Raw genomic sequence first — 23,226 nt, 5'->3', positions numbered from 1 at the left:
ATATACTGAAAACTAAAACTATTGCTGATAAAAAGGAAACAAAGAGCAAAATAAATGGAGTGATAAACCATATTCGTGGGTTTGTAAAACTCAATATAGTTAAGATGTCAGTTCTTAAATCGATCTAAAGATGAAATGTTATGCCAATCAAAATCCTAGCGAGTGTTTGTAGGAATTAACAAGCTAATTCTAAAATTCCTATGGAAATTTGAAGGAACCAGACGAGCAAAAGCAGTTTTGAAAAACAAAAGTGAGGATGCTTCATAGTGTCTGATTTCACATCTTACTACAAAGCTACAGTAAGTAATCAAGACACAGTGCTATTGGCATCAAGATAAACAAATGGATCTAGAAATAGACTCAATTGATTTTCAACAAAGGAGCCAAGGCAATTCAGAATGGAAAGGAAATCTTTTCAAAAAATTATGCTGGGACAGTTGGATATCCACATGTAAAAAGATGAATTTAGATCTTTATGATACATAAAAAATAACTCAAATTGGTTGTAAATGTAAGAGCTAAAACTATAAAACTCTAAAAAAAAAAAGCTTAGAAGAAAATTCTTAGAAGAAAACCTAGGAAGTATTTGTGATGTTAGATGAAGCAAAAATTTTTAGGTATGTAAGAAAAGCACAACTGAGTAGAGGGAAAAGTCTGGGATTGTGATGCCTCCCACTTTGGTCTTCTTCAAAATTACTTTGGCTATTCGGGGCCTTTTGTGGTTCCATATGAATTTTACGATTGCTTGTTCTAGCTTCGAGAAGAATGCTGGTGCAATTTTGATTGGGATTGCATTGAATGTGTAGATAGCTTTGCATAGTATTGATATTTTAACAATATTTATTCTTCCAACCCGTGAGCACAGAATGTTTTTCCATTTCTTTATATCTTCTTCAATTTCCTTCATCAGGTTTCTATAGTTTTCAGCATACAGATCTTTTACATCTTTGGTCAGGTTTATTCCTAGGTATTTTATGATTCTTGGTGCAATTGTGAATGGGATCATTTTCTTTACTTGTCTTTCTGTTGCTTCATTATTAGTGTATAAGAATGCAACTGATTTCTGTACATTGATTTTGTATCCTGCAACTTTGCTGAATTCATGTATCAGTTCTAGCAGACTTTTGGTGGAGTCTGTCGGGTTTTCCATGTATAATAGCATGTCATCTGCAAAGAGTGAAAGCTTGACTTCATCTTTGCCAACTCTGATGCCTTTGATTTCCTTTTGTTGTCTGATTGCTGATGCTAGCACTTCCAACACTATGTTAAACAACAGCGGTGAGAGTAGACATCCCTGTCGTGTTCCTGATCTCAGGGAAAAAGCTCTCAGTTTTTCCCCATTGAGGATGATATTAGCTGTGGGCTTTTCAAAAATGGCTTTTATGATGTTTAAGTATGTTCCTTCTATCCTGACTTTCTCAAGAGTTTTTATTAAAGAAAGGTTGCTGAATTTTGTCAAATGCTTTTTCTGCATCGATTGACAGGATCTTATGGTTCTTTTCTTTTATTAATGTGATGTATCACATTGATTGATTTGCAAATGTTGAACCAGCCCTGCATCCCAGGAATGAATCCCACTTGATCATGGTGAATAATTCTTTTTATATGCTGTTGAATTCGATTTGCTAGTATCTTATTGAGAATTTTTGCATCCATATTCATCAGGGATATTGGCCTGTAGTTCTCTTTTTCTACTGGGTCTCTGTCTGGTTTAGGAATCAAAGTAATGCTGGCTTCATAGAATGAGTCTGGAAGTTTTCCTTCCCTTTCTATTTTTTGGAATAGCTTGAGAAGGATAGGTATTATCTCTGCTTTAAACATCTGGTAGAACTCCCCTGGGAAGCCATCTGGTCCTGGACTGTTATTTCTTGGGAGATTTTTGATAACTGATTCAACTACACTCTACTACAAAGCTGTAATCATAAAGACAGCATGGTACTGGCACAAAAACAGACACATAGACCAATGGAATAGAATAGAAACCCCAGAACTAGACCCACAAACGTATGGCCAACTCATCTTTGACAAAGCAGGAAAGAATATCCAGTGGAAAAAAGACAGTCTCTTTAACAAATGGTGCTGGGAGTACTGGACAACATGCAGAAGGTTGAAACTACACCACTTCCTCACACCATTCACAAAAATAAACTCAAAATGGATAAAGGACCTGAATGTGAGACAGGAAACCATCAAAACCCTAGAGGAGAAAGCAGGAAAAGACCTCTCTGACCTCAGCTGCAGCAATTTCTTACCTGACACATCCCCAAAGGCAAGGGAATTAAAAGCAAAAATGAACTATTGAGACCTCATGAAGATAAAAAGCTTCTGCACAGCAAAGGAAACAATCAACAAAACTAAAAGGCAACCAACAGAATGGGAAAAGATATTTGCAAATGACATATCGGACAAAGGGCTAGTATCCAAAATCTATAAAGAGCTCACCAAACTCCACACCCGAAAACAAATAATCCAGTGAAGAAATGGGCAGAAAACATGCATAGACACTTCTCTAAAGAAGACATCCAGATGGCCAACAGGCACATGAAAAGATGCTCAACGTTGCTCCTCATCAGGGAAATACAAATCAAAACCTCACTGAGATACCACCTCATACCAGTCAGAGTGGCTAAAATGAACAAATCAGGAGACTATAGATGCTGGCGAGGATGTGGAGAGACGGGAATCCTCTTGCACTGTTGATGGGAATGCAAATTGGTGCAGCCACTCTGGAAAACAGTGTGGAGCTTCCTCAAAAAATTAAAAATAGACCTACCCTATGACCCAGCAGTAGCACTGCTAGGAATTTACCCAAGGGATACAGGAGTACTGATGCATAGGGGCACTTGTACCCCAATGTTTATAGCACCACTCTCAACAATAGCCAAATTGTGGAAAGAGCCTAAATGTCCATCAACTGATGAATGAAGAAACTGTGGTTTCTATGCACAATGGAGTACTACGTGGCAATGAGAAAGAATGAAATATGGCCCTTTGTAGCAACGTGGATGGAACTGGAGAGTGTTATGCTAAGTGAAATAAGCCATACAGAGAAAGACAGATACCATATGTTTTCACTCATATGTGGATCCTGAGAAACTTAACAGAAACCCATGGGGGAGGGGAAGGAAAAAAAAAAAGAGGTTAGAGTGGGAGAGAGCCAAAGCATAAGAGACTCTTAAAATCTGAGAACAAACTGAGGGTTGATGGGGGGTGGGAGGGAAGGGCTGGTGGGTGATGGGTCTTGAAGAGGGCATCTTTTGGGATGAGCACTGGGTGTTGTACGGAAACCAATTTGACAATAAATTTCATATATTGAAAAAAAAAGCACACCTCTGTCCTTAAAAAAAAAAAAGAAAAAAGAAAAGCACAACTGATAAAAAAAAAAATTGGACTTCATCATTGGACCATAAACTGGACTTCATTTAGTGCTTAAAAAGACACCATTATAGGAGTGCCTGAGTGGCTCATTTAAGGGTCTGACTTTGGCTCAGGTCATGATCTCACAGTTCATGGGTTTGGGTCCCACGTTCCACCCTGTGCTTGACAGTTCAGAGCCTAGAGCCTGCTTTGGATTCTGTGTCTCCCTCTCTGCCCTCCCCCACTTGTGCTCTCTTTCTCTCTCAAAAATAAATAAACATTAAACAAAATTTTTAAAATATACCATCACAAATATAAAAAGACAAGCCCCTATCTTGGAGAAAATATTTGCAAATCATATATCTAATAAATGACCTGTAGTCAGAGGAATAAGGAGTTCTGTCAACTCAATGAGAATTCTTTCAACCCCATTAAGATTTGGGCAAAATATGGGGCGCCTAGTGGTTCAGGCTGAACGCCCGACTCTTGTTTTCGGCTCAGTTCATGATCACAGGGTTGTGCGGTGGAGCCCCGTGTTGGCTCTGCACTGAGTGTGCAGACTTCTTAAGATTCTCTGTCTTCCCTCTTCGCCCAATCTCTCTCTCTCTTTCCCTCTCTCTGTCTCTCTCCCTCCCTCTCCTCATCTTTCCCTTTCTCCCCCTCAAAAAAAGAAAAAATTTGGACAATATATTTGAATAGGCATTTTATCAAAGAAAATATACAAATAGCTAATAATCACACAAAAAGATACTTGACATCATTAGTCATAAGGGACATAGAAATTTTTTATGTATATTTTTGAGAGACAGAGACAGAGTGCAAGTGGGGGAGGGGCAGAGAGAAAGGGAGACACAGAGTCTGAAGCAGACTCCAGGCTCTGAGCTGTCAGCACAGAGTCAGACACAAGGCTTGAACCCACAAAACGGGAGATCGTGACCTGAGCCGAAGTCCGACGCTTAACTGACTGAGCTGCCCAGGTGCCCTGGGAGATAGAAATTATTATTAACACTGCTATCATCAAAGTGTTAACAACTAGTGGTAAGGATGTGGGAAACTGGAATACATAGCTGATGAGAATTAAAAATGGTATAGACACTTTGAAAAACAATTTGGCAGTGTGCATAGATACATTTATTGTATCACCCAGCAATCCCTTCCCTAGATAACTACCCAAAATAAGTGAAAACGTATATCCATACAAAGAAAAGACTTGAATATGATTTTCATAATAACCAAAATTATTTTTCATAATAACCAAAAAGTGAAAATAATCCAAATACTCATCAACCAGTTAGTAGATAAATAAAATATAGTGTATCTATGAAGTGAAATACTGTTCAGCTATTAAAAGGAACAAACTGATACATGGTATAACATGGATAAATCTCCGTTTTACTGATACCGCATGCAAAAGACCACACATTGGTAAGCTTACATTTATAGTAAAATAGATGCTACAACATGGATGAACCTTGAAGTTACTATGCAAGTGGTTTCCCAGGGTTCCAGGTTGGAATGGGGTGTGATTGCAAATGGGCAATGAGATCTTTTAAGGGTGACGGTATTATTATCTGCAAGTGGATTGTGGTGATGGTTGCACAACTCTAAATTACTAAACTTTGTTGAATTGTATACTTTGAAAAGGTGAATTTATAAGATGTAAATTATACCTCAGTAAAGTTGTTTTAAAGAAAGCCAGTCAGCTTTTCAACAAACAGTGCTGGGAAACCTGGATGTCCACTTGCAAAGGGATGAATGAAGTTGGACTCTTGGGAAAAGATCTAACATAAGAGCTAAAAAAGCTTAGAAGCAATCTGAGAAGCAATCATAGGGGAAAGACTTCATGAAAATGGATTTGACAATGATTTCTTAGATATGACATAAAAATCACAGGCAACAAAAGAAAAATTAGATAAATTGGACTTTATTAACATTACAAACTTTTATGCATCAAAATATGTTATCAACAAAGTAAAACTGCAAACCAGAAAATTGGAGAAAATGTTTATAAATCACATATCTGATAAGCGATTGGTATCAGAACACATAAGCTAGAACTCCTAAAACTCAACAACAAATCAACATAATTCAAAAATAGGCAAAGGACTTGAATAGACATTTCTCCAAAGATATACACATGGCCAAAAAGCACATGAAAAGATTCTCAATATCATTAATCTTTGGAGGGGTGACTGGGTGGCTCAGTCAGTTAAGTGTCTGACTTAGGCTAAAGTCATGATCTCACAGTTTCGAGCCTTGCATCGGACTCTGCGCTGACAGCTCAGAATCTGGAGCCTGCTTTGGATTCTTTGTTTCCCCCCTCCCTCTCTCTCTGCCCCTTTCTGCTTGTGCTCTCTCTCTCTCTCAAAAATAAATAAACATTTAAAAAATATATCACTAATCATTGGGGAAATGCTAATCAAAAACCAGGGGGTACCACTCCACACCCATTAGGATGGCTATTACAAACATAAAAACAAATAAACAACAAAAAAACCCACACAAAACAGAAAACAAGTGTTAGCAAGGATGTGGAGAAACTGGAACTTTGATGGGTTGTTGTCGAAATGTAAAATGGTGCGGCCACACTAGAAAACAGTATTTCAGCACCTCAAAAACCTGAACATAGAATTACCTTGTGATCCACCAATTCCACTTATGGATATATACACTAAACAATTGAAAGCAAGGACTTTATGGTAAGTGATTGAAAGATCCACAGCTAACATCATTCTCAGTGAGGAAAACTGAGAGCTTTTCCCCCATGGTCAGGACAAGGCAAGGATGTCCACTCTTACCACTATTATTTACCATACTACTGGAAGTCTTAGCCTCAGCAATCAGACAAGAGAAATAAGTAAAGGCATCCAAATCAGCAAGGAAGAAGAGTCAACTTTCACTATTTGCAGACAACATGATCCTTTATATAGGTAGGAAACCCAAAAGCTCCACCAAAAAATTTCTAGAATACATGAATTCAGCAAAGTCACAGAATATGAAGTCAATGTGCAGAAATCTGTGGCATTTCTATATACAAGTAATGAAGCAGCAGAAAAAGAAAGCAAGGAATTGATCCCATTTGCAGCTGCACCAAAAACCATGAGATACCAAGGAATAAACCTAACTAAAGAGTTAAAATTTATGTATTCTGAAAACTATAGAAGACTTATGAAAGAAATTGAAGAGCACACAAGGAAATGGAAAGGCATTCCATGCTCTAGATATCTAGAATTGGAAGAATAAACATTGTTTAAATGTCTATACTACCCAAAGCAATCTACACATTTAATGCAATCCCCATCAAAAACCACTAGCATTTTTCACAGAGCTAGAACAATCTTAAAACTTGTAGGAGACCACAAAGACCCTGAATAGCGAAAGCAATCCTGAAAAAGAAAAACACAACTGGAGGCATCATGATTCCGGACTTCAAGCTATATTACAAAGCTGTAGTCATCAAGATAGTATGGCACTGGCACAAAACAGACACAAAGATCAATAGAACAGAATAGAAAACCCAGAAATGGGCCCAGAACTATATGGTCAACTCATCTTCGACAAAGCAGGAAAAAATATCCAATGGAAAAAAGACAGTCTCTCCAATAAACGGTGTTGGGAAAACTGGATGGTGACATGCAGAATGAAACTGGACCACTTTCTTAACACCATACACAAAAATAAATTCAAAATGGATGAAAAAGACCTAAATGTGAGACAGGAAACATGAAAACATCAAAATCCTAGAGGAGAACATAGGCAGCAACCTCTGTGACCTTGGCCTGAGCAGCTTCTTATACACATGTTGCCAGAGGCTAAGGAAACGAAAGCAAAACTGACCTACTGGGACTTCCATCAAGAAACAAATCTGCAGGGGCGCCTTGGTGGCGCAGTCGGTTAAGCGTCCGACTTCAGCCAGGTCATGATCTCGCGGCCCGTGAGTTCGAGCCCCGCGTCAGGCTCTGGGCTGATGGCTCGGAGCCTGGAGCCTGTTTCCGATTCTGTGTCTCCCTCTCTCTCTGCCCCTCCCCCGTTCATGCTCTGTCTCTCTCTGTCCCAAAAATAAATAAAAACGTTGAAAAAAAAAAACAAATCTGCACAGCAAAGGAAATCATCAACAAAACTAAAAGACAGTGTATGGAATGGGAGAAAATATTTTTAAGCAACATATCTGATAAAGGGTTAGTATCTAAAATTTATAAAGAACTTATCAATCTCAACACCCAAAAAACATATAACCCAGTTAAGAAATGGGCAGAATATGCGAATAGACACTTTTACAAAGAAGACATCCAGATGGCTAACAGACACATGAAAAGATGTTCAACATCACTCATCATCAGGGAAATACAAAACAAAATCACTATGAGATACCACCTCAGTGTCAGAATGGCTACAATTAACAACACAAGAAGCAAAACGTGTTGGTGAGGATGTGGAGAAAGGGGAACCCTCTTGCACTGTTCGTAGGAATGCAAACTGGTATAGCTACTCTGGGGAATAGTATGGAGGTTCCTTAAAATGTTAAAAATAGAACTACCATATGATCCAGCAATCGCACTACTAGGTATTTACCCAAAGGATACAAAAATATAGATTCAAGGGCACCTGGGTGGCTCAGTTGGTTGAGCGTCTGACTCTTGATTTTGGCTCAGGTCAGGATCCTAGAGTCATATAGGATTGAGCCTCATGATGGGTTCCAGACTGAACATGGAGCTTGCTTAAGATTCTTTCTCTTCTTCTCTGCCCCTCTACCCCACTCATGCACTCTCTCTCTAAAATAATAAAAAATACAGATTTTAAGAGGTATATGCATGCTGATGTGTATAGCAGCATTATCAACAGTAGCCAGACTATGGAGAGAGCCCAAACGATGCATGGATAAAGAAGACGTGGTATATATACAATGGAATATTACTCAGCCATAAAAAATGAAATCTTGCCATTTGCAATGAGATGAATAGAATTAGAGTGTATTATGCTAAGTGAAATAAGTCAGAGAAAGACACATACCATATGATTTCACTCATGTTTGGAATTTAAGAAACAAAACAGATGAACATATGAGGAGAAAAAAGAGGGAAGCAAACCATAAGAGACTTAAAGATAGAAAACAAACTGAGGGTTGATGGAGGGAAGCGGATGGGAGATGGGCTAGATGTGTGATGAGTATTATGAAGGGCACTTGTGTATTACTCATGAGTATTATGATGGGCACTGGGTGTTGTATGTAAGTGATGAATCACTGAATTTTATTCCTGAAACCAATATTGCACTATATGTTAACTATGAAGAATTTAAATAAAAATTTGAAAAGAAAAAGACATTATGGTAAATGAAATAAGGCAGACACAAAAGATAAGTACTGTATGATTCCATTTAGATATCTAGAATAATCTAATTTATAGAGACAGAAAATAGAATGGTAGTACCAAGGGCTGAGAATAGAATGGGAGTTAATGAGTACAGATTCAGTAGGGGTTGATGACAATGTTCTAGAGATGGATGGTGGTAATGGTTGCACAACAGTGTGGAGGTACTAAATGCCACTGAGCTGCACACTTAAAAATAATTTATGGGTGCCTGGGTGGCTCAGTCATTTGAGCATGGGAATCTTGATTTTTGGCATAGGTCACGATCTCACAGTTGTGAGATCGAGCCATGTCAGGCTCTGCACTGAGGGTGGAGCCTGCTTAAGATTCTCTCTCTCCCTATCCTGCTCCTCCCCTGTTCATGCTTTCTCTCTCTCTCTCAAAAAATAATTCAAATGGTAAATACTGTTACATAATATATCACATTAAAAAGGCAGACCGAAAGAAATGCCACTATTAAGTGATGCTATCAGATGTTGCATTGTGATATGCTCAAAATTATCACTTGAGTTCTCAAGAGATTGAGATGTGTTCCTATATTTTATAATTGAGTAAAATGTATTTTAATGGTTTTGCACATTGTTGTTCTTTGTTATATTTGTAATGATAATGTCTGGGACCACATTCATCTGTAAAGTTTCACCAAGAAACTCCCCTTGACCTTATTCAAATCGTTTATCAACTACCCTGTGAATGTTTGTTTGTTAAGTAAATTCACAGCCTGAAATCCTACCGTGCATTTACATTGTAACTGTGTATCCCTCTATTGGAATAATGCTCTAGTTCTGAAAGTATAGCTCTTCAAATGCAAAGAAAGCAGTGTAATGAAATAATCATGAATATCAGATGCCTATACATGCCAGGCACTGTGGCTGACATTTCATGTTATCTCATATAAATCTTAACTCCTGTTGTGAGGCAGGTGGTGGTATTCTCATTCTATGAAAGAAAATAGGCAGTGAGGAAAGATAGGGACACATATTTGTGAGACCTGAATGGGGTGCTGATGCAACTCTTCTATGTTCTGATGAGCATTGTAGGCAGGATACTGGCTTGTTTAGATGTTCTAGGCTAGCTTACCTCAACTCTTCACATCACAAACAGTAGGTTTATAAATGTAAATAAAACTATATGTATTGGTGGTATGCATATAAAGAAAAATTGAGATGGAGAAAACATCTTAGTTCTTATTTTACATAGGTCATGGAGAACACTGAAGAAATATCACACTGAACAAAATCATTCCTTGTTTGTCACAAAGGCAGAAAATGAAACTCCATAAGGTAAAAGAGATCATAGGATTTATTCCTTCTTTCTTCCTTAAAATAAAAAAGACTGAAGTTGCCATACCATGAAACAGTCTTTTCTGCAAGATATGTGCGTTTCCATAACATATTTTATAGTTCATATGCAGCTGGTAAGTTGGGGAATGATACAAGTCCTGTGTGGAAGTTGTACTGGTTCAAACATCATTTTTATAGTAAGCTAATGTGTTAAAACAAAGAGAGACAAACTTTCTCACGACTGAAAAAATTAACTCTTAACAATATATGAAGACTCTAAGAAAAAAAGGTGAAAGTCCTTAAAGTGCAAGGAATGGCTAGGTTAGTGGCTTCAGAAACCACCTAATTTATGACCATGCTAAGCTGTCTGGGGGAGCTGCAAGTACAGATAAGCCATGAAGACTTTTCACCTGGTGATTACAAAAAGAGCATTTATTAAAAAGGCTACCTCTGGATCATATTTTTAATATTAATGAAATGGTTTCTATTAAAAGGAAATGATTTCTAGAACCTATACCTGAAACGAAGAAACACAAGCCCACAACTTAAAGCCTGCAAAAGATTGATCAACTAATTCTCAGTATAAATAATCATAGATACTTAGGATTATTGTTTTCGTTACCACTTAAGTTACAAAGTTCCAAACCTCTTCATAAGGTTTAATTTTTAGGGCATGATTTCACAGAATGTGAGGTTTTCATCTTATTAGGGACAATATAAAGAATTCATTAGGCCAGGACAATTTCTTCAGACAGCCTTTTCCAATTGTAAAGTTATCCTGAAATATAAACAAAGTAATAGTGACTTTCAGGTAGTATGAAAATAAAGAATTGTAGGATAGTCGAGCTGTGGATGTTCTGAATACCACAAATCTTGAACTAGTAAATAGTTGAGGCAAAGGAGAAAACACTGGCCCAATGTACCATCCCTTCTATGAACTATTTCTTCCTCAAGCCAATTTCTCCACATCCTTGCCAATTATAGTTTTGTTGTTGTTGTTAATAGTTATCCTAATAAGTGTGAAATGGTATCTCATGGTGTTTTTTTAATGTTTAAGTTTATTTTATTTTTTAAAGTTATTTAAATTCGGTTAGTTAACATACAGTATAATATTAGTTTCAGGTGCAGAATTTAGTGATTCCTCACTTGCATGTAACAGTGCTCATCACAACAAGTGTACTCCTTAATGCCCATCTCATGGTTTTAATTTACATTTCCGTTATAATTAGTGATGTTGAACATCTTTTCATGTGCTTATTGGCTATCTATATAACTTCTTTGAATACCTTTTAATTAAAGTCTTTTTTATAGCTTTGAACTGGGTTGTCTTTTGGTGTTGCATTTTAGTTTTTTATTATATTCTGTATATTAATTCCTCATTGGATAAATGATTTGCAGCTATCCTTTCCTATGGATTGCTTTTTCACTCTGTTAATAGTGTCCTCTTTACATAAAAGTTTTAAATTTTGATGAAATCCAACTTGTGCATCCTGTTGATAACTTGTGACATTGGCATCATATCCAAGGAATCATCGCCAAATCCATTGCTTTTTGTCATTTTTCTTTTAAGAGATTTATAGTTACAGGTCTCACATTTAGGTCTTTGATCCATTTTCAAAATTCAAGTATAATTAACATATAGTGTTATATTAGTTTCAGGTGTATAGTATAATAATTCAAAAATTCCACATATTTTTCAGTGCTCATCAAGATAAGTGTATCTTTATCCCCTTTATCTGTTTCACCCATTTCCTCACCCTCCACCTTTCTGGCAACCATCAGTTAGTTCTCTGTATTTAAGAGTCTTATGTTTGTCTCATTTTTTAAATCACACATGTGAGCGAAATCATATGGTATTTGTCTTTCTCTTACTGATTTATTTCATTTAGCATTATACCCTCTTGGTCCACCAATGTTGTTGCAGATGGTAAGATTTCATTTGTTTTTATAGCTAAGTAATGGTATTATTCCATTATATATATATATATATATATATATATATATATATATATATATATCACTTCTTTGTATTCATTCATCTATCCATGGACACTTGGGTTGCATCCCTATCTTGGCTATTAAAATAATGCTGCAGTAAACATAGAGGTACATATATCTTTTCAAATTAACATTTTTATTTCCTGGCATAAATACCTAGTAGTGGAATTATTGGGTTGTAGGGTAGTTCTATTTTTAATTTTTTGAGGGACTTGTACAATTGTTTTCCACAGTGGCTGCACCAATTTGCATTCTCACCAATAGCTCATGAGGGTTCCCTTTTTCTCCACATAATTGCCAAATTTGTTATTTCATGTATTTTTGATTTTAGCTATTAGTAGTTTAGCTAGTAGTAGTTTTGGTTTGCATTTCCCAGATAAGTGATATTCAGCATCTTTTCATTTGTCTCTTGGCCATCTGTATGTGTTCTTTGGAAAAATGTCTATTCAGTTCTTCTCCCCATTTTAAAATCAGATTTTCTTGGTGTTAAGTTGTAGAAGCTCTTTTTATATTTTGGATATTAATGCCTTGTGATGTATATCATTTGTAAATATCATTTCCCATTCAGTAAGTTGCCTTTTCATTTTGTTGATGGTTTCCTTTGCTGTGCAAAAGATTTTTAGTTTGAAATAGTCCCAATAGTTTCCTTTTGGTTTTGTTTCCCTTGCCTGAGGATACACACACACACACACACACACACACACACATTTCTATACCTGATGTCTAAGACAGTACTGCCTATGATTTCTTTTTAAGATTTTTACAGTTTCAGGTCTTACATTTAGGTCTTCTGTTCACTTTGAGTTTATTTTTATGTATGGTGTAAGAAAGTGATCCAGTTTCTTTCTTTCTTTCTTTTTTTTTTTTTTTTTTTTTTGCATGTTGCTGTCCAGTTTTCCCAGCACCATATGTTGAAGAGACTGTCTCTTCTCTATTCAATATTCTTGTCTCCTTTGTTGTAGATTAATTGACTTTATATAAGTGTGGGTTTATTTCTACACTATTCTGTTCCATTTATCTCTGTTCCATTGATTACTACAGCTTTGTAGTATATTTTGAAATCTGGAATTGTGATACCTCCAGCTTTTTTGTTCTTTTTGAAGATTGCTTTGGCTATTCAGGTCTTTTGTGGTTACGTGTAAATTTAAGAATTTTCTGGTTCTTACTAGAGCTAGAATATTTTCACAAATACTGTTGGTATTTTGATAGGGGTTGCATTAAATCTGTAGACTGGGTAGTATGGGCATTTTATCAATGTTTGTTCTTCCAATCCATGAGCACAGAATATCTTTCTGTTTGTTTGTGTCCTTTTCAATTTGTTTCATCAGTGTTTTATACTCTGCAAATTACTGGTCTTTCACCACGTTGGTGAAGTTTATTCCTAGGTGTTGTTACGATTTGTGGTGCAATTGTAAATGGGATTCTTTTCTTAATTTCTCTTTCTGATACTTCATTATTAATGTAAAGAAATAAAACAGATCACTGTATATTAACTTTTTCTTAGTTTTTATTGAATTTATTTATCATTTCTAGTATCTTTTTAGTGGAGATTTAGGATTTTTCCATATATAGATCATGCCATCAGCAAACAGTGATAATTTTACTTCTTCCTTGCTGATTTGGATGCCTTTGATTTCTTTTTCTAGTCTAATTGCTGTGTCTAGGACATCCAGTAATATGTTGGATAAAAGTGGTGAGAATAGATGTCCTTGTATTTTCCTGATCTTAGAGAAAAAACTCTGAGTTTTTCAGCATTGAGTATGATGTTACCTGTGTGTTTTCCATAGATGTCCTTTATTAGGTATGTTCCTTCTAAACCTACTTTGTTGAGGGTTTTTATCATGAATAGATGGTATACTGTGTCAAATGCTTTTTCTGCATCTATTGAGATGATTGTATATTTCCCATCCTCATTGATGTGTTGTATCTTGTTGATTTGGGACTATTGAATCACCCTTGTATCCCAGGAATAAATTTAATTTGATCGCGGTTACCAATTTATTTAAAATGTATTATTGATTGTGTTTGGTAATGTTTTTTGAGGATTCTTACATCTACATTCGTCAGAGATAATGGTGTGGAGTTTTCTTTCTCTGTAGTATCATTATCTGGTTTTGGTATCAGGGTAACTATAGCCTCATAGAATGAATTTGGAAGTTTTCCTTCCTTTTCTATTTTTTGGAATAGTTTGAGAAGAATAGGTACTAACTCTTCTTTAAATGTTTGGTAGGATTCACCTGTGAAGCCATCTGGCCCTGAACTGTTGTTTGCTGAGAGTTTATTACTGATTAAATTTCCTTGCCGATAACTGGTCTGTTCAAAATTTCTATTTATTCCTGCTTCAATTTGGGGAGATTATATGTTTCTAGGAATTTATCCATTTCTTCTAGGTTGTCCAATTTGTTAGCATACAGTTTTTCATAAAATTCTCTTACAATTGTATGTATTTCTGTGATGTCAGGTGTTATTTCTTCTATTGTCTTTTTAGTTTCTATTTTGTTTATTTCTGCTCTGATCTTCATTATTTTCTTCCTTCTACTGATTTGGGGTTTTGTTTGTTCTTTTTCTAGCTCCGTTAGGTGTAATGTTAGGTTGTTTGAGATTGTTCTTGCTTCTTAAAGTAGGCCTGTATTGATAAACTTCCCTCTTAGTTTAGACTGATGCATCCCAAAGAGTTTAGACTGTTGTGTTTGCATTTTATTTGTCTCCATTTATTTTTTAATTTTCTCTTTGATTTTTTGGTTTATGCAATCATTTTCAGTAGCATGTTATTTAGTCTGTATGTATTTGTGGCCTTTCCAGATTTTTTCTTCTGGTTGATTTCTAGTTTCACAATGTTGGGGTCAGAAAAGATGCATCGTGTGACCTCAATATTTTTTGATTTCTTGAGACTTCTTTTGTGGTCCGTTATGTGGAGAACGTTCCATGTACACTTGAAAGGAATGTGCCTTCTGCTGCTTTAGGATGGAATGTTCTGAATATTTATGTTAAATCCATCTGGTCCAGTGTGTCATTCAAAGCCACTGTTTCCTTATTGATTTTCTGTTTGGCTGATCCATTAATGTAAGTGGGATGTTAAAGTCCCCTACTAATATTGTATTACTATCGATTAGTTCCTCTATGTTTGTTACTAGATGCTTCATGTATTTAGATGCTTTCCTGTTGGGTGCATAAATATTTATAATTTTTAGATCTGCTTGTTGGATTTTTCCATTTTATGATTAAATAATGTCCTTTTTTGTCTGTTACAGTCTTAGTTTTAAAGTCTATTTGTATTTTGTATTGCTACCCCAGCTTTCTTTACACATCCATTTGCATGATAAGTGCTTCTCTATCCCTTCATTTTAAACCTGCAGATGTCTTTTAGTCTGAAATGAGTCTTTTGTGGGCAGCATATAGTTGGGTCTGTTTTTTGTTTTTGTTTTTTTTGTTTTTTTTTTATCCATTCCATCACCCCATGTCTTTTGATTGGAACATTTAATCTTTTTACATTCAAAATAATTATAGATAGATATTTATTTTTGCCATTTTGTTAACTTGATTTGTGGTTGCTTTCTTCTCTCACACTGTTCTTGCATGATTAGTTTTCTTTATTTAGCGATATACTTGGATTCCTTTCTCCTTATTTTTCACATATCTATTACTGTTTTTTGATTCATGGTTACCATTAGGTTTGTACATAACATTTTCTTTATATATTAGTCTATATTAAATTTCTGGTTGTTTAAGTTTGAACCCAATCTTTACTCCTCCCCGCCGCCCTGCCATGTTTTAGGTCTATGGTATCATACTTTATATCCTTTTATTTTGTGAGTTCCTTGACTGATTTTTACAGATCTACTTGCTTTTACTGTTTTTATGTTTCCTACTTTTGATACTCTCACACTCTTTTCTTTCCATTCAAGTAGTCCCCTTTAATATTTCTTGTAGGGCTGGTTTAGTGGTCACAAACTCTTTTGTTTGTCTAGGAAACTCTCTATCTCTCTTTCAATTCTGAATGATAACCTTGCTGGATAGAGTATTCTTGGTTGCAGATTTTTTTTCCTTTCAGCACATTGAATATGTCATGCTACTCCCTTCTGGCCTGGAAAGTTTCTGTTGAAAAATCAGCTTAATAGCCTTATGGGGTTTCCCATTATTTATTTGCTTTCTTTTATCTTTGTTCCTTTAAAAATTTTCTCTTTTTCATTACTTTTTGCCATTTTAATTACTTGTGTCTTGTGGACCTTCTTGGGTTGAAGTTGTTGAGGTATCTCTGGGCCTCTTGGATCTGGATTTCTGCTTCATTCCCTAGATTTGGGAAGTTTTCAGTTATTTCTCCAAATAAATTTTCTGCTCCCTTCTCTCTTCTCCTTCTGGGATCCCTATAATGCGAATGTTATTATGTTTGGTGGTGTCGTTGAGTTCCGTAAGTCTATTGTCACTCTGCATAATTTTTTCCCTCTCATATGCACAGCTTGATTACTTTCCATTCCTCTCCCCTGCAGGTACCTGATTTGTTGTTCTGCTTCCCATAGCCTACTATTTATTCCATCTGGTGTATTTTTAATTTCATTTACTGTGTTTCTCATTGCTGATTAGTTCTTTTTAAAAAATCTTTGTTAAGGGTCTCACTGATGTCCTCCATTCTTTTCTCAAGTCCAATAAGTATCTTTATGATGATTACTTTGAATTCTTTTTCAGGTATATTACTTCTCTGTTTTATTTCTCTTTTGTTGTGATTTTTGTCCTGTTCTTTCATTGGGACATATTCCTTTTTCTCCTAATTTTTTGTAACTCTCTGTGTTTCTCTGTGTTAGGAAAGTCAGCTAAAGTTCCTGATCTCTAAAGCAGTGGCCTTATGAAGAAGAGGTACTGTGGTGCCCTATAGTGCAATGTTCATTGTTCCCCAAAAACAAGCATTTCAGGGGTGTCTGCTATGTGGGTTGTGTAAATCCTAATGAACTGAATTTGCATTCAGTTCAGTCAGCTGCAGTGGCCTACTTTGCCTGTTGTGGTCAGGGTTTGGTCCTTGTGCTGTTAAAGGATCAGTCTGGGGCCACTGTTGGTTTGTAATAGGGTGGTGCTCTGTACTGCAGAACCTGCTTGGGATTCTCCCTCACCCTCTCTGCCCCTCCCCCTGCTCATGCTGTCCCTCCCACTCTCTCTCTCTCAAAATATTTTTTTTTAAATATTTTAAAAAAATAAAAAATCCTGTCAAATTTTTGTAAATGCTTTTTCTGTATCAGTTGATGTTGTCATATGGGTTTTTCCCTCTTCATTCTGTCAATATAGTATATTAATTCATTTTCACTTGTTGAACTCTTCTTGAAATGCAGAAATAAATCCACTTGTTCAAAGTATATAGAACTTCTAATGTGATGTTTCAGTTGCTAATAATTTGTTTAGGATTTTTACATTAATATTCATCAGGGATATTAAGCTATAGCTTTTCTTCCCCCTTCTTTTGTAGTCTGGCTTTAGTGCCAAGGTAATACTGGCTTTATAGAATGAGTTAGAAAGTTTCTCTTGAATTTTTTGGAATAGTTTGAGGACTGGTGTTATTTCTTATTTAAATGGTTGGTAGAATTCTTCAATGAAGCCATCAGTTGCAGAGCATTTCTTTGTTGGGAGGGTTTTGATTACTAATTCAGTCTCCTAGTTATAGGTCCATATAGATTTTATTTGTTCATGATTCAGTCCTTGTATTTCTAGGAAATATATTCATTTCATCTGGGTTATCCAATTTATAGCTGCTCATAATTGTACTCTAATCCTTCTATTTCTGTAGAATAATTACTAATACCCCTACTTTTATATCTGCTTTTAGTAAGTTGAAACCTTTTTTTCATGTTCTAATTAAGATTTTTCCACTCTTAAAATCTTTTTGAAACACTATCTTGCCTATTTCAGTTTTAATCTTTCACTGGCTTTAGGTTTATTTTTTTCCTGGGTCTTTTTAGAATGTTTATTTCATATATTTATATTTATATATTCAAGGTAAGCATTTACAGCTATGGATTTCCTTAGCAGTGCTTTTGTTGCATCACATACGTTTTGTTATGTTGTGTTTCGCTGAATATATTTTGAGGCTCTGTTATTAGATGCATGAATGTTTATAACTGTTTAATTTTGATGTATTTTAAACCTTTTATCAGTAGATAATGTCCTTCATTGTTTCTTGTAAGCTTTTTGGGTTTAAAGTCTTTTTTTGTCTAATGATAGTATGGCCACCACTACTCCCTTTGGGGACTATTTGCATGGAATATCTTTATCCATCCTTTTACTTTAGATCTGAAGTCAGTCTCTTGTAGACTGCAGTTAGGTCATGTTTTTAAATCCATTTCACTAGTCTCTGTTTTTTTAATTGGAGTTTAATCCATCTATATTTATTTATTTATTTATTCATTTATTTTTAATGTTTATCCATTTTTGAGAGAGAGAGAGTCAGAGCATTAGTGGCAGAGGGGCAGAGAGAGAAGGAGACACAGAATCCGAAGCAGGCTCCAGGCTCCAAGCCATCAGCACAGAACCCATTGTGGGACTCGAACTCACAAACCATGTGATCATGACCTGAGCTGAAGTCGGACACTCAACTGACTGAGCCACCCAGAAAGTAATTATTGAGGGACTAATGTCATACTATTTATGTGCCTTATAGCTTTTTGCTCATTTTCGATGTGACTTTTGTGTTTTAGTTGAATTTTTTTGTAGTAAAACATTTTCTCAATTCCTGTATTATTATTTCCTGTATTATATTATTATTCCTCATAGCTGTATTATTATATAGCTACTTCTTTGTGGTTACCTTAGGGATTCCATTTAACATCCTAAATTAACACTCTAATTTGAGTTGATGGCAGCTTAAGTGTACAAAAACTCTTTTCTTATATATAACCTTGTTTTCACCCCCTTTTGGTTATTAATGTCACAAAATTACATCTTTAAGTATTGTGCATCTGAAAACATAGACAAATAACTATTTTAAGTCTCTTAAATTATGTACAAAATGAAAAGTAGAGCTACAAATCAAAATTATAATACTAGCTTTTATACTTGCCCATGTATACTTTAATTAGAAATCTTATTTCTTCATATGACCTTGAGTTCCTGTCTACTGTCCCTTCTCATTCAACCTGAAGTTAGCACTTATTTCAGGGCAGGGGTAGTGGAATCTGTCTCCTTCTGTTTTTGTCTGGTAATGTTTTAGTTTCTCCCTCATTTTTGAAGGAGTCTTGTCAGATAGTTTTGGTAGACAGGTTTTTTTTTTTAGTAATTTGAATATATCAAACCCCACTGTCTTTTGGTCCCCAAGGTTTCTGATGAAAACTGGACAACCTTATTGAGGATCCCTTTTCATTCCTGCTTTCAATATTCTGTCTTTTGCTTTGGATAGACTGATTCTAATGTGTTTTGGTGGGTTTCTTTTGACTTTCTCCTATTTGGAGTGCAATGAGCTTTGCAAACTGTTCAAATCTGTTATTGAAATTCACCCTCTAGTGAAAATCTTTATTGTACCTTCTGCTCCAGAATTTCTTTGATCCTCTTTTAATTTCTTTGTTCATGTTCTCATTTTATTCATTTTCTTGATTTCCTGTATTTCTTTGAATATATTTAAGTCTCTGTCTAGTAAGTTCAAAATGTACACACTTCCTCAGGGTCAGTTTCTGTTCCTCTAAATAGACCTGTTTTCTCTTTTTCTTTGTATGACTTGTTATTTTCTGCTTTTGAAAATTGGGCATTTCACTATTATAATATGGTAATTTTAGATATAGGATTTTCCTGTCACCAGGGTTTACCAGGTTTTTCTTTCTTTTTTTTTTTTTAATTTTTTTTTCAACGTTTTTTATTTATTTTCGGGACAGAGAGAGACAGAGCATGAACGGGGGAGGGGCAGAGAGAGAGGGAGACACAGAATCGGAAACAGGCTCCAGGCTCCGAGCCATCAGCCCAGAGCCTGATGCGGGGCTCGAACTCACAGACCGCGAGATCGTGACCTGGCTGAAGTCGGACGCTTAACCGACTGCGCCGCCCAGGCGCCCCTTCTTTTTTCTTTTTGATTTGCTGCAAGCTGTTTTCCATTTATTTTGAGACTATTCCAAAGTATTTTTACAAAGACCTTGTTTTGTGAGATCATCTCTGTTCTGTTTACCTCATGTTCAGCTGTTTAGACAGTTTTCCTTGAATGCCAGTTCTCTGTCTTTGCAGATTAGATGGGTGCTAGAGCATTCCTGCAATATGTAGCTAGGCTTACTCTGAGCCTAGGGATCTGACTGAGGTGAAAACTTAAGGTCTTAGATCTTTTCTGAGCATGTGTTTTGCCTGAATGTGCATATGGCATTCTAAATCCCATCCTCCCCTCATATAGAGCTATTTCTGAATGTCCAGTTTTCAAAAACTCTCACCCTATCTTCTTCCCTAGGCCTTATATGACCTATTCTGTCTCCACCAATAATTGATCGCCCCAGGTATCTGAGTCTGTAGTCACCTTGCGGCTTTTACAAGTAATGCCTGACACTCTTCCTGCCTGATTTCCAAGTTAATGGAAAAATAGAGGTGAGCACTTAAGACATACACAATAATTTGCAAATAAAGTCTACTTTACCTCTTCTGGTTTGAAGGTAGGAACTGGAAACCTCTGCCACTTTTTAAATAAGACAGGCCTCTGCCACTTTTTAAATAAGACTGCCACTGCACTGGGACAAAGGCAAGTAAAATATCTCAAAATTTTCCTATCATTTTGAAGATGATTTTTCTTCACTGGACATGGTCTTGTTTGCTGTAATCTTTTATTGTTTTCCAGAGCTCTGACAGTGCTGGTTCATATAGTTGCTGTTGGTTTTGTTGGGGAACAAGAGCTTAGATTGTCCTAGTCCACCATTTTGCTGGTGTCACTCAGGTCACTTATTTTTCACTCCTGTCTGTAATTGTAGTACCATGACAAGGCCTTCAACAGAGTATGTTTTAGATACATATATGGTGAATTTTGGTTAGACTTGTAAGTACTGTGTAAATGTTAAGAAAATTATCCTCACTCTAATCATTGTGCTTATTTTTTATTATTAAAAAAAATGTTTTAATGTTTATTTTTGAGAGAGTATGAGTGGGAGAGGGGCAGAGAGAGAGGGAAAAAGAATCCAAGGCAGACTCCAGGCACTGAGTTGACAGCACAGAACCCAATATGGGGCTCAAACCCATGAACAATGAGATCATGACCTGAGCCGAAGTCTGATGCTTAACCGACTGAGCCACCCAGGCACCTCTGATCATTGTGTTTAAAATTAAAGTTAAGGAATTTATCAATCTTGCCTTTTTTGCTGGTTGTGAGGACAGTTTACCTAAACTTTTAATGAGACGAAAATGCTCCATACCCTCCTAATACCAAATATTAAATGAAGTTTATTGGATTCTGCTAATGTTTTCTACTATACAGTAGCATATATTCTTGTAACTTCTTTTACTGTGTAGGGTAGAAGTAAAATATATAAAACAAAAATAACATGTTTTGCAAATATTTCACTATTTATATAAGGCCAATATTACAATAATTTTCTGTTAATACATTCTTTACATAATGTAGAATTTTGTTCACTTAACAAGGATGTTATTACTAATGCTTACTATGTTTTATTTTAGGATTTTCATTAAGCAAACTCATACTCAGTTTCTACAAATGAAAGTCAAGTCAGTCATCTAAACATCTCAATTTCCAATCAAGAGGATTTAGTCTTCTGTTTCCAATAAATCTGAATTTATGGTGGTGCTAATCTGGTTAGATTGTGTGGGCACAAAATGCCGAAAGTAGTTTTATTTTTTTGTCAAAAATTTCTGTAGAACGTATGGAAAATTCTCAGATTTGTAAAAGGGTTTCACATTCTTTGTATGTTCAATGTGTTAAATTAGCAACATATTTCTGTGGCATTGTGATCTCTCCTCCTTCATTTGTGGTTTCATTGATTTGAGTCCTTTCCCTTTTCTTTTTGGTAAGTGGCTAGGGGGCTATCAATTTTGTTTATTCTTTCGAAGAACCAGCTCAGTTTTGTTCATGTTTTACTGGTTTTGTTTGGTTTGGTCTGATTTCTGTATCATTTTTTTCTGCTCTAGTCTTTATTATTTTCCTTCTTTTGCTGGCTTTAGGCTTTATTTGCTGCTCCTTTTCTAGCTCCTTTAGGCATACGGTTAGGTTGTGTACTGGGGACCTTTCTTGCTTCTTGAGATAGACCTGAAATGCAAGGTACTTTCCTCTTAGGACTGCCTTTGCTGCATCCGGTGTTCAGATGGACTGTTGTATTTTCATTTGCTTCCATGTATTTTATTTCTTAATTTCCTGATTAACCCATTCATTCTATAGTAGAGTGTTCTTTAACCTCCATGTATTTGTGGTCTTTCCAAATTCTTTCTTGTGGTTGATTTTAAGTTTCATTGCATTGTGATCCAAAAATGCATGGTATGATCTAGATAATTTTGTACCTATTGTCAGTGACCAGCATGTGATCTATTCTGGAGAATGTTCCATGTGCCTTTGAGAAGAATGTGTATTCTGCTGCCTTAGGATGAAATGTTCTGAATATACCTGTTAAGTCCATCTGATGCAGTGTGTCATTCAAAGCCATTGTTTCCTTATTGATTTTCTACTTAGATGGTCTGTCCATTGTTGTAAGTGGGGTGTTAAAGTCCTCTACTATTATTGTATCAGCAATGTTTCTTTATGTTTGTGATTAACTAATTTATATATTTGGGTATTCCCCAATTGATCTTGATGGATAGACCCCTTAATTATGAGATAATGCCCTTCTTCATCTCTTGTTATGGTCTTTGGTTTAAACTCTACTTTGATGTAAGTATGGCTCCTCTGGCTTTCTTTTGACTTCCATTAGCATGATAGATGGTTCTCCATCCCCTTTCAATCTGGAGGTGACTTTGGGTCTAAAATGAGTCTCTTATAGGCAGCATATAGATGGATCTTGGGTTTTTTTTAATGCCTTCTGATACCCTGTGTCTTTTGATTGGAGCATTTACTCCATTTACATTCAGAATGATTATTCAAAGATATGGATTTAGTGTAATTATGTTACCTGTAGAGTTGGTGTTTCTGGTGATGTGCTCTGGTCCTTTCTAGTCTTTATTGCTTTGGCCGTCCCCTCCCCCACCCTCCACTCAAGTCTCTTTAAATTTCTTGCAGGGCTGGGTTAGTGGTCATGAACTCTAGTTTTTGTCTGGGAAACTCTTTCTCTCTCCTA

At 35.8% G+C, this 23,226-nt stretch overlaps 1 protein-coding gene across 5 annotated transcripts in view; it reads left to right on the top strand.

Annotated features, from left to right (window-relative positions):
* NRG4 (neuregulin 4) overlaps positions 1-20,629 on the top strand; it is a 190,103-nt gene extending 169,474 nt beyond the window's left edge. For 4 of the 5 annotated variants that reach the window (XM_027067841.2, XM_027067838.2, XM_027067843.2 and 1 more), the window contains 2 exons: positions 9,927-10,009; positions 20,409-20,601. In XM_027067841.2, coding sequence (XP_026923642.1) covers positions 9,927-9,943 — 17 coding nt within the window. In that variant the 3' untranslated portion in view covers positions 9,944-10,009; positions 20,409-20,601. The other variant, XM_053223688.1, reaches the window with a different exon arrangement.
* Positions 20,630-23,226: the final 2,597 nt, after the last annotated feature.

Source organism: Acinonyx jubatus, chromosome B3 (genome assembly GCF_027475565.1).
Source record: "Acinonyx jubatus isolate Ajub_Pintada_27869175 chromosome B3, VMU_Ajub_asm_v1.0, whole genome shotgun sequence".
In the NCBI taxonomy this organism is placed as follows: Eukaryota; Metazoa; Chordata; class Mammalia; order Carnivora; family Felidae; genus Acinonyx; species Acinonyx jubatus.
Note: the sequence above shows the minus strand (reverse complement) of the source record. Positions and strands in the feature narration are given on the sequence as shown.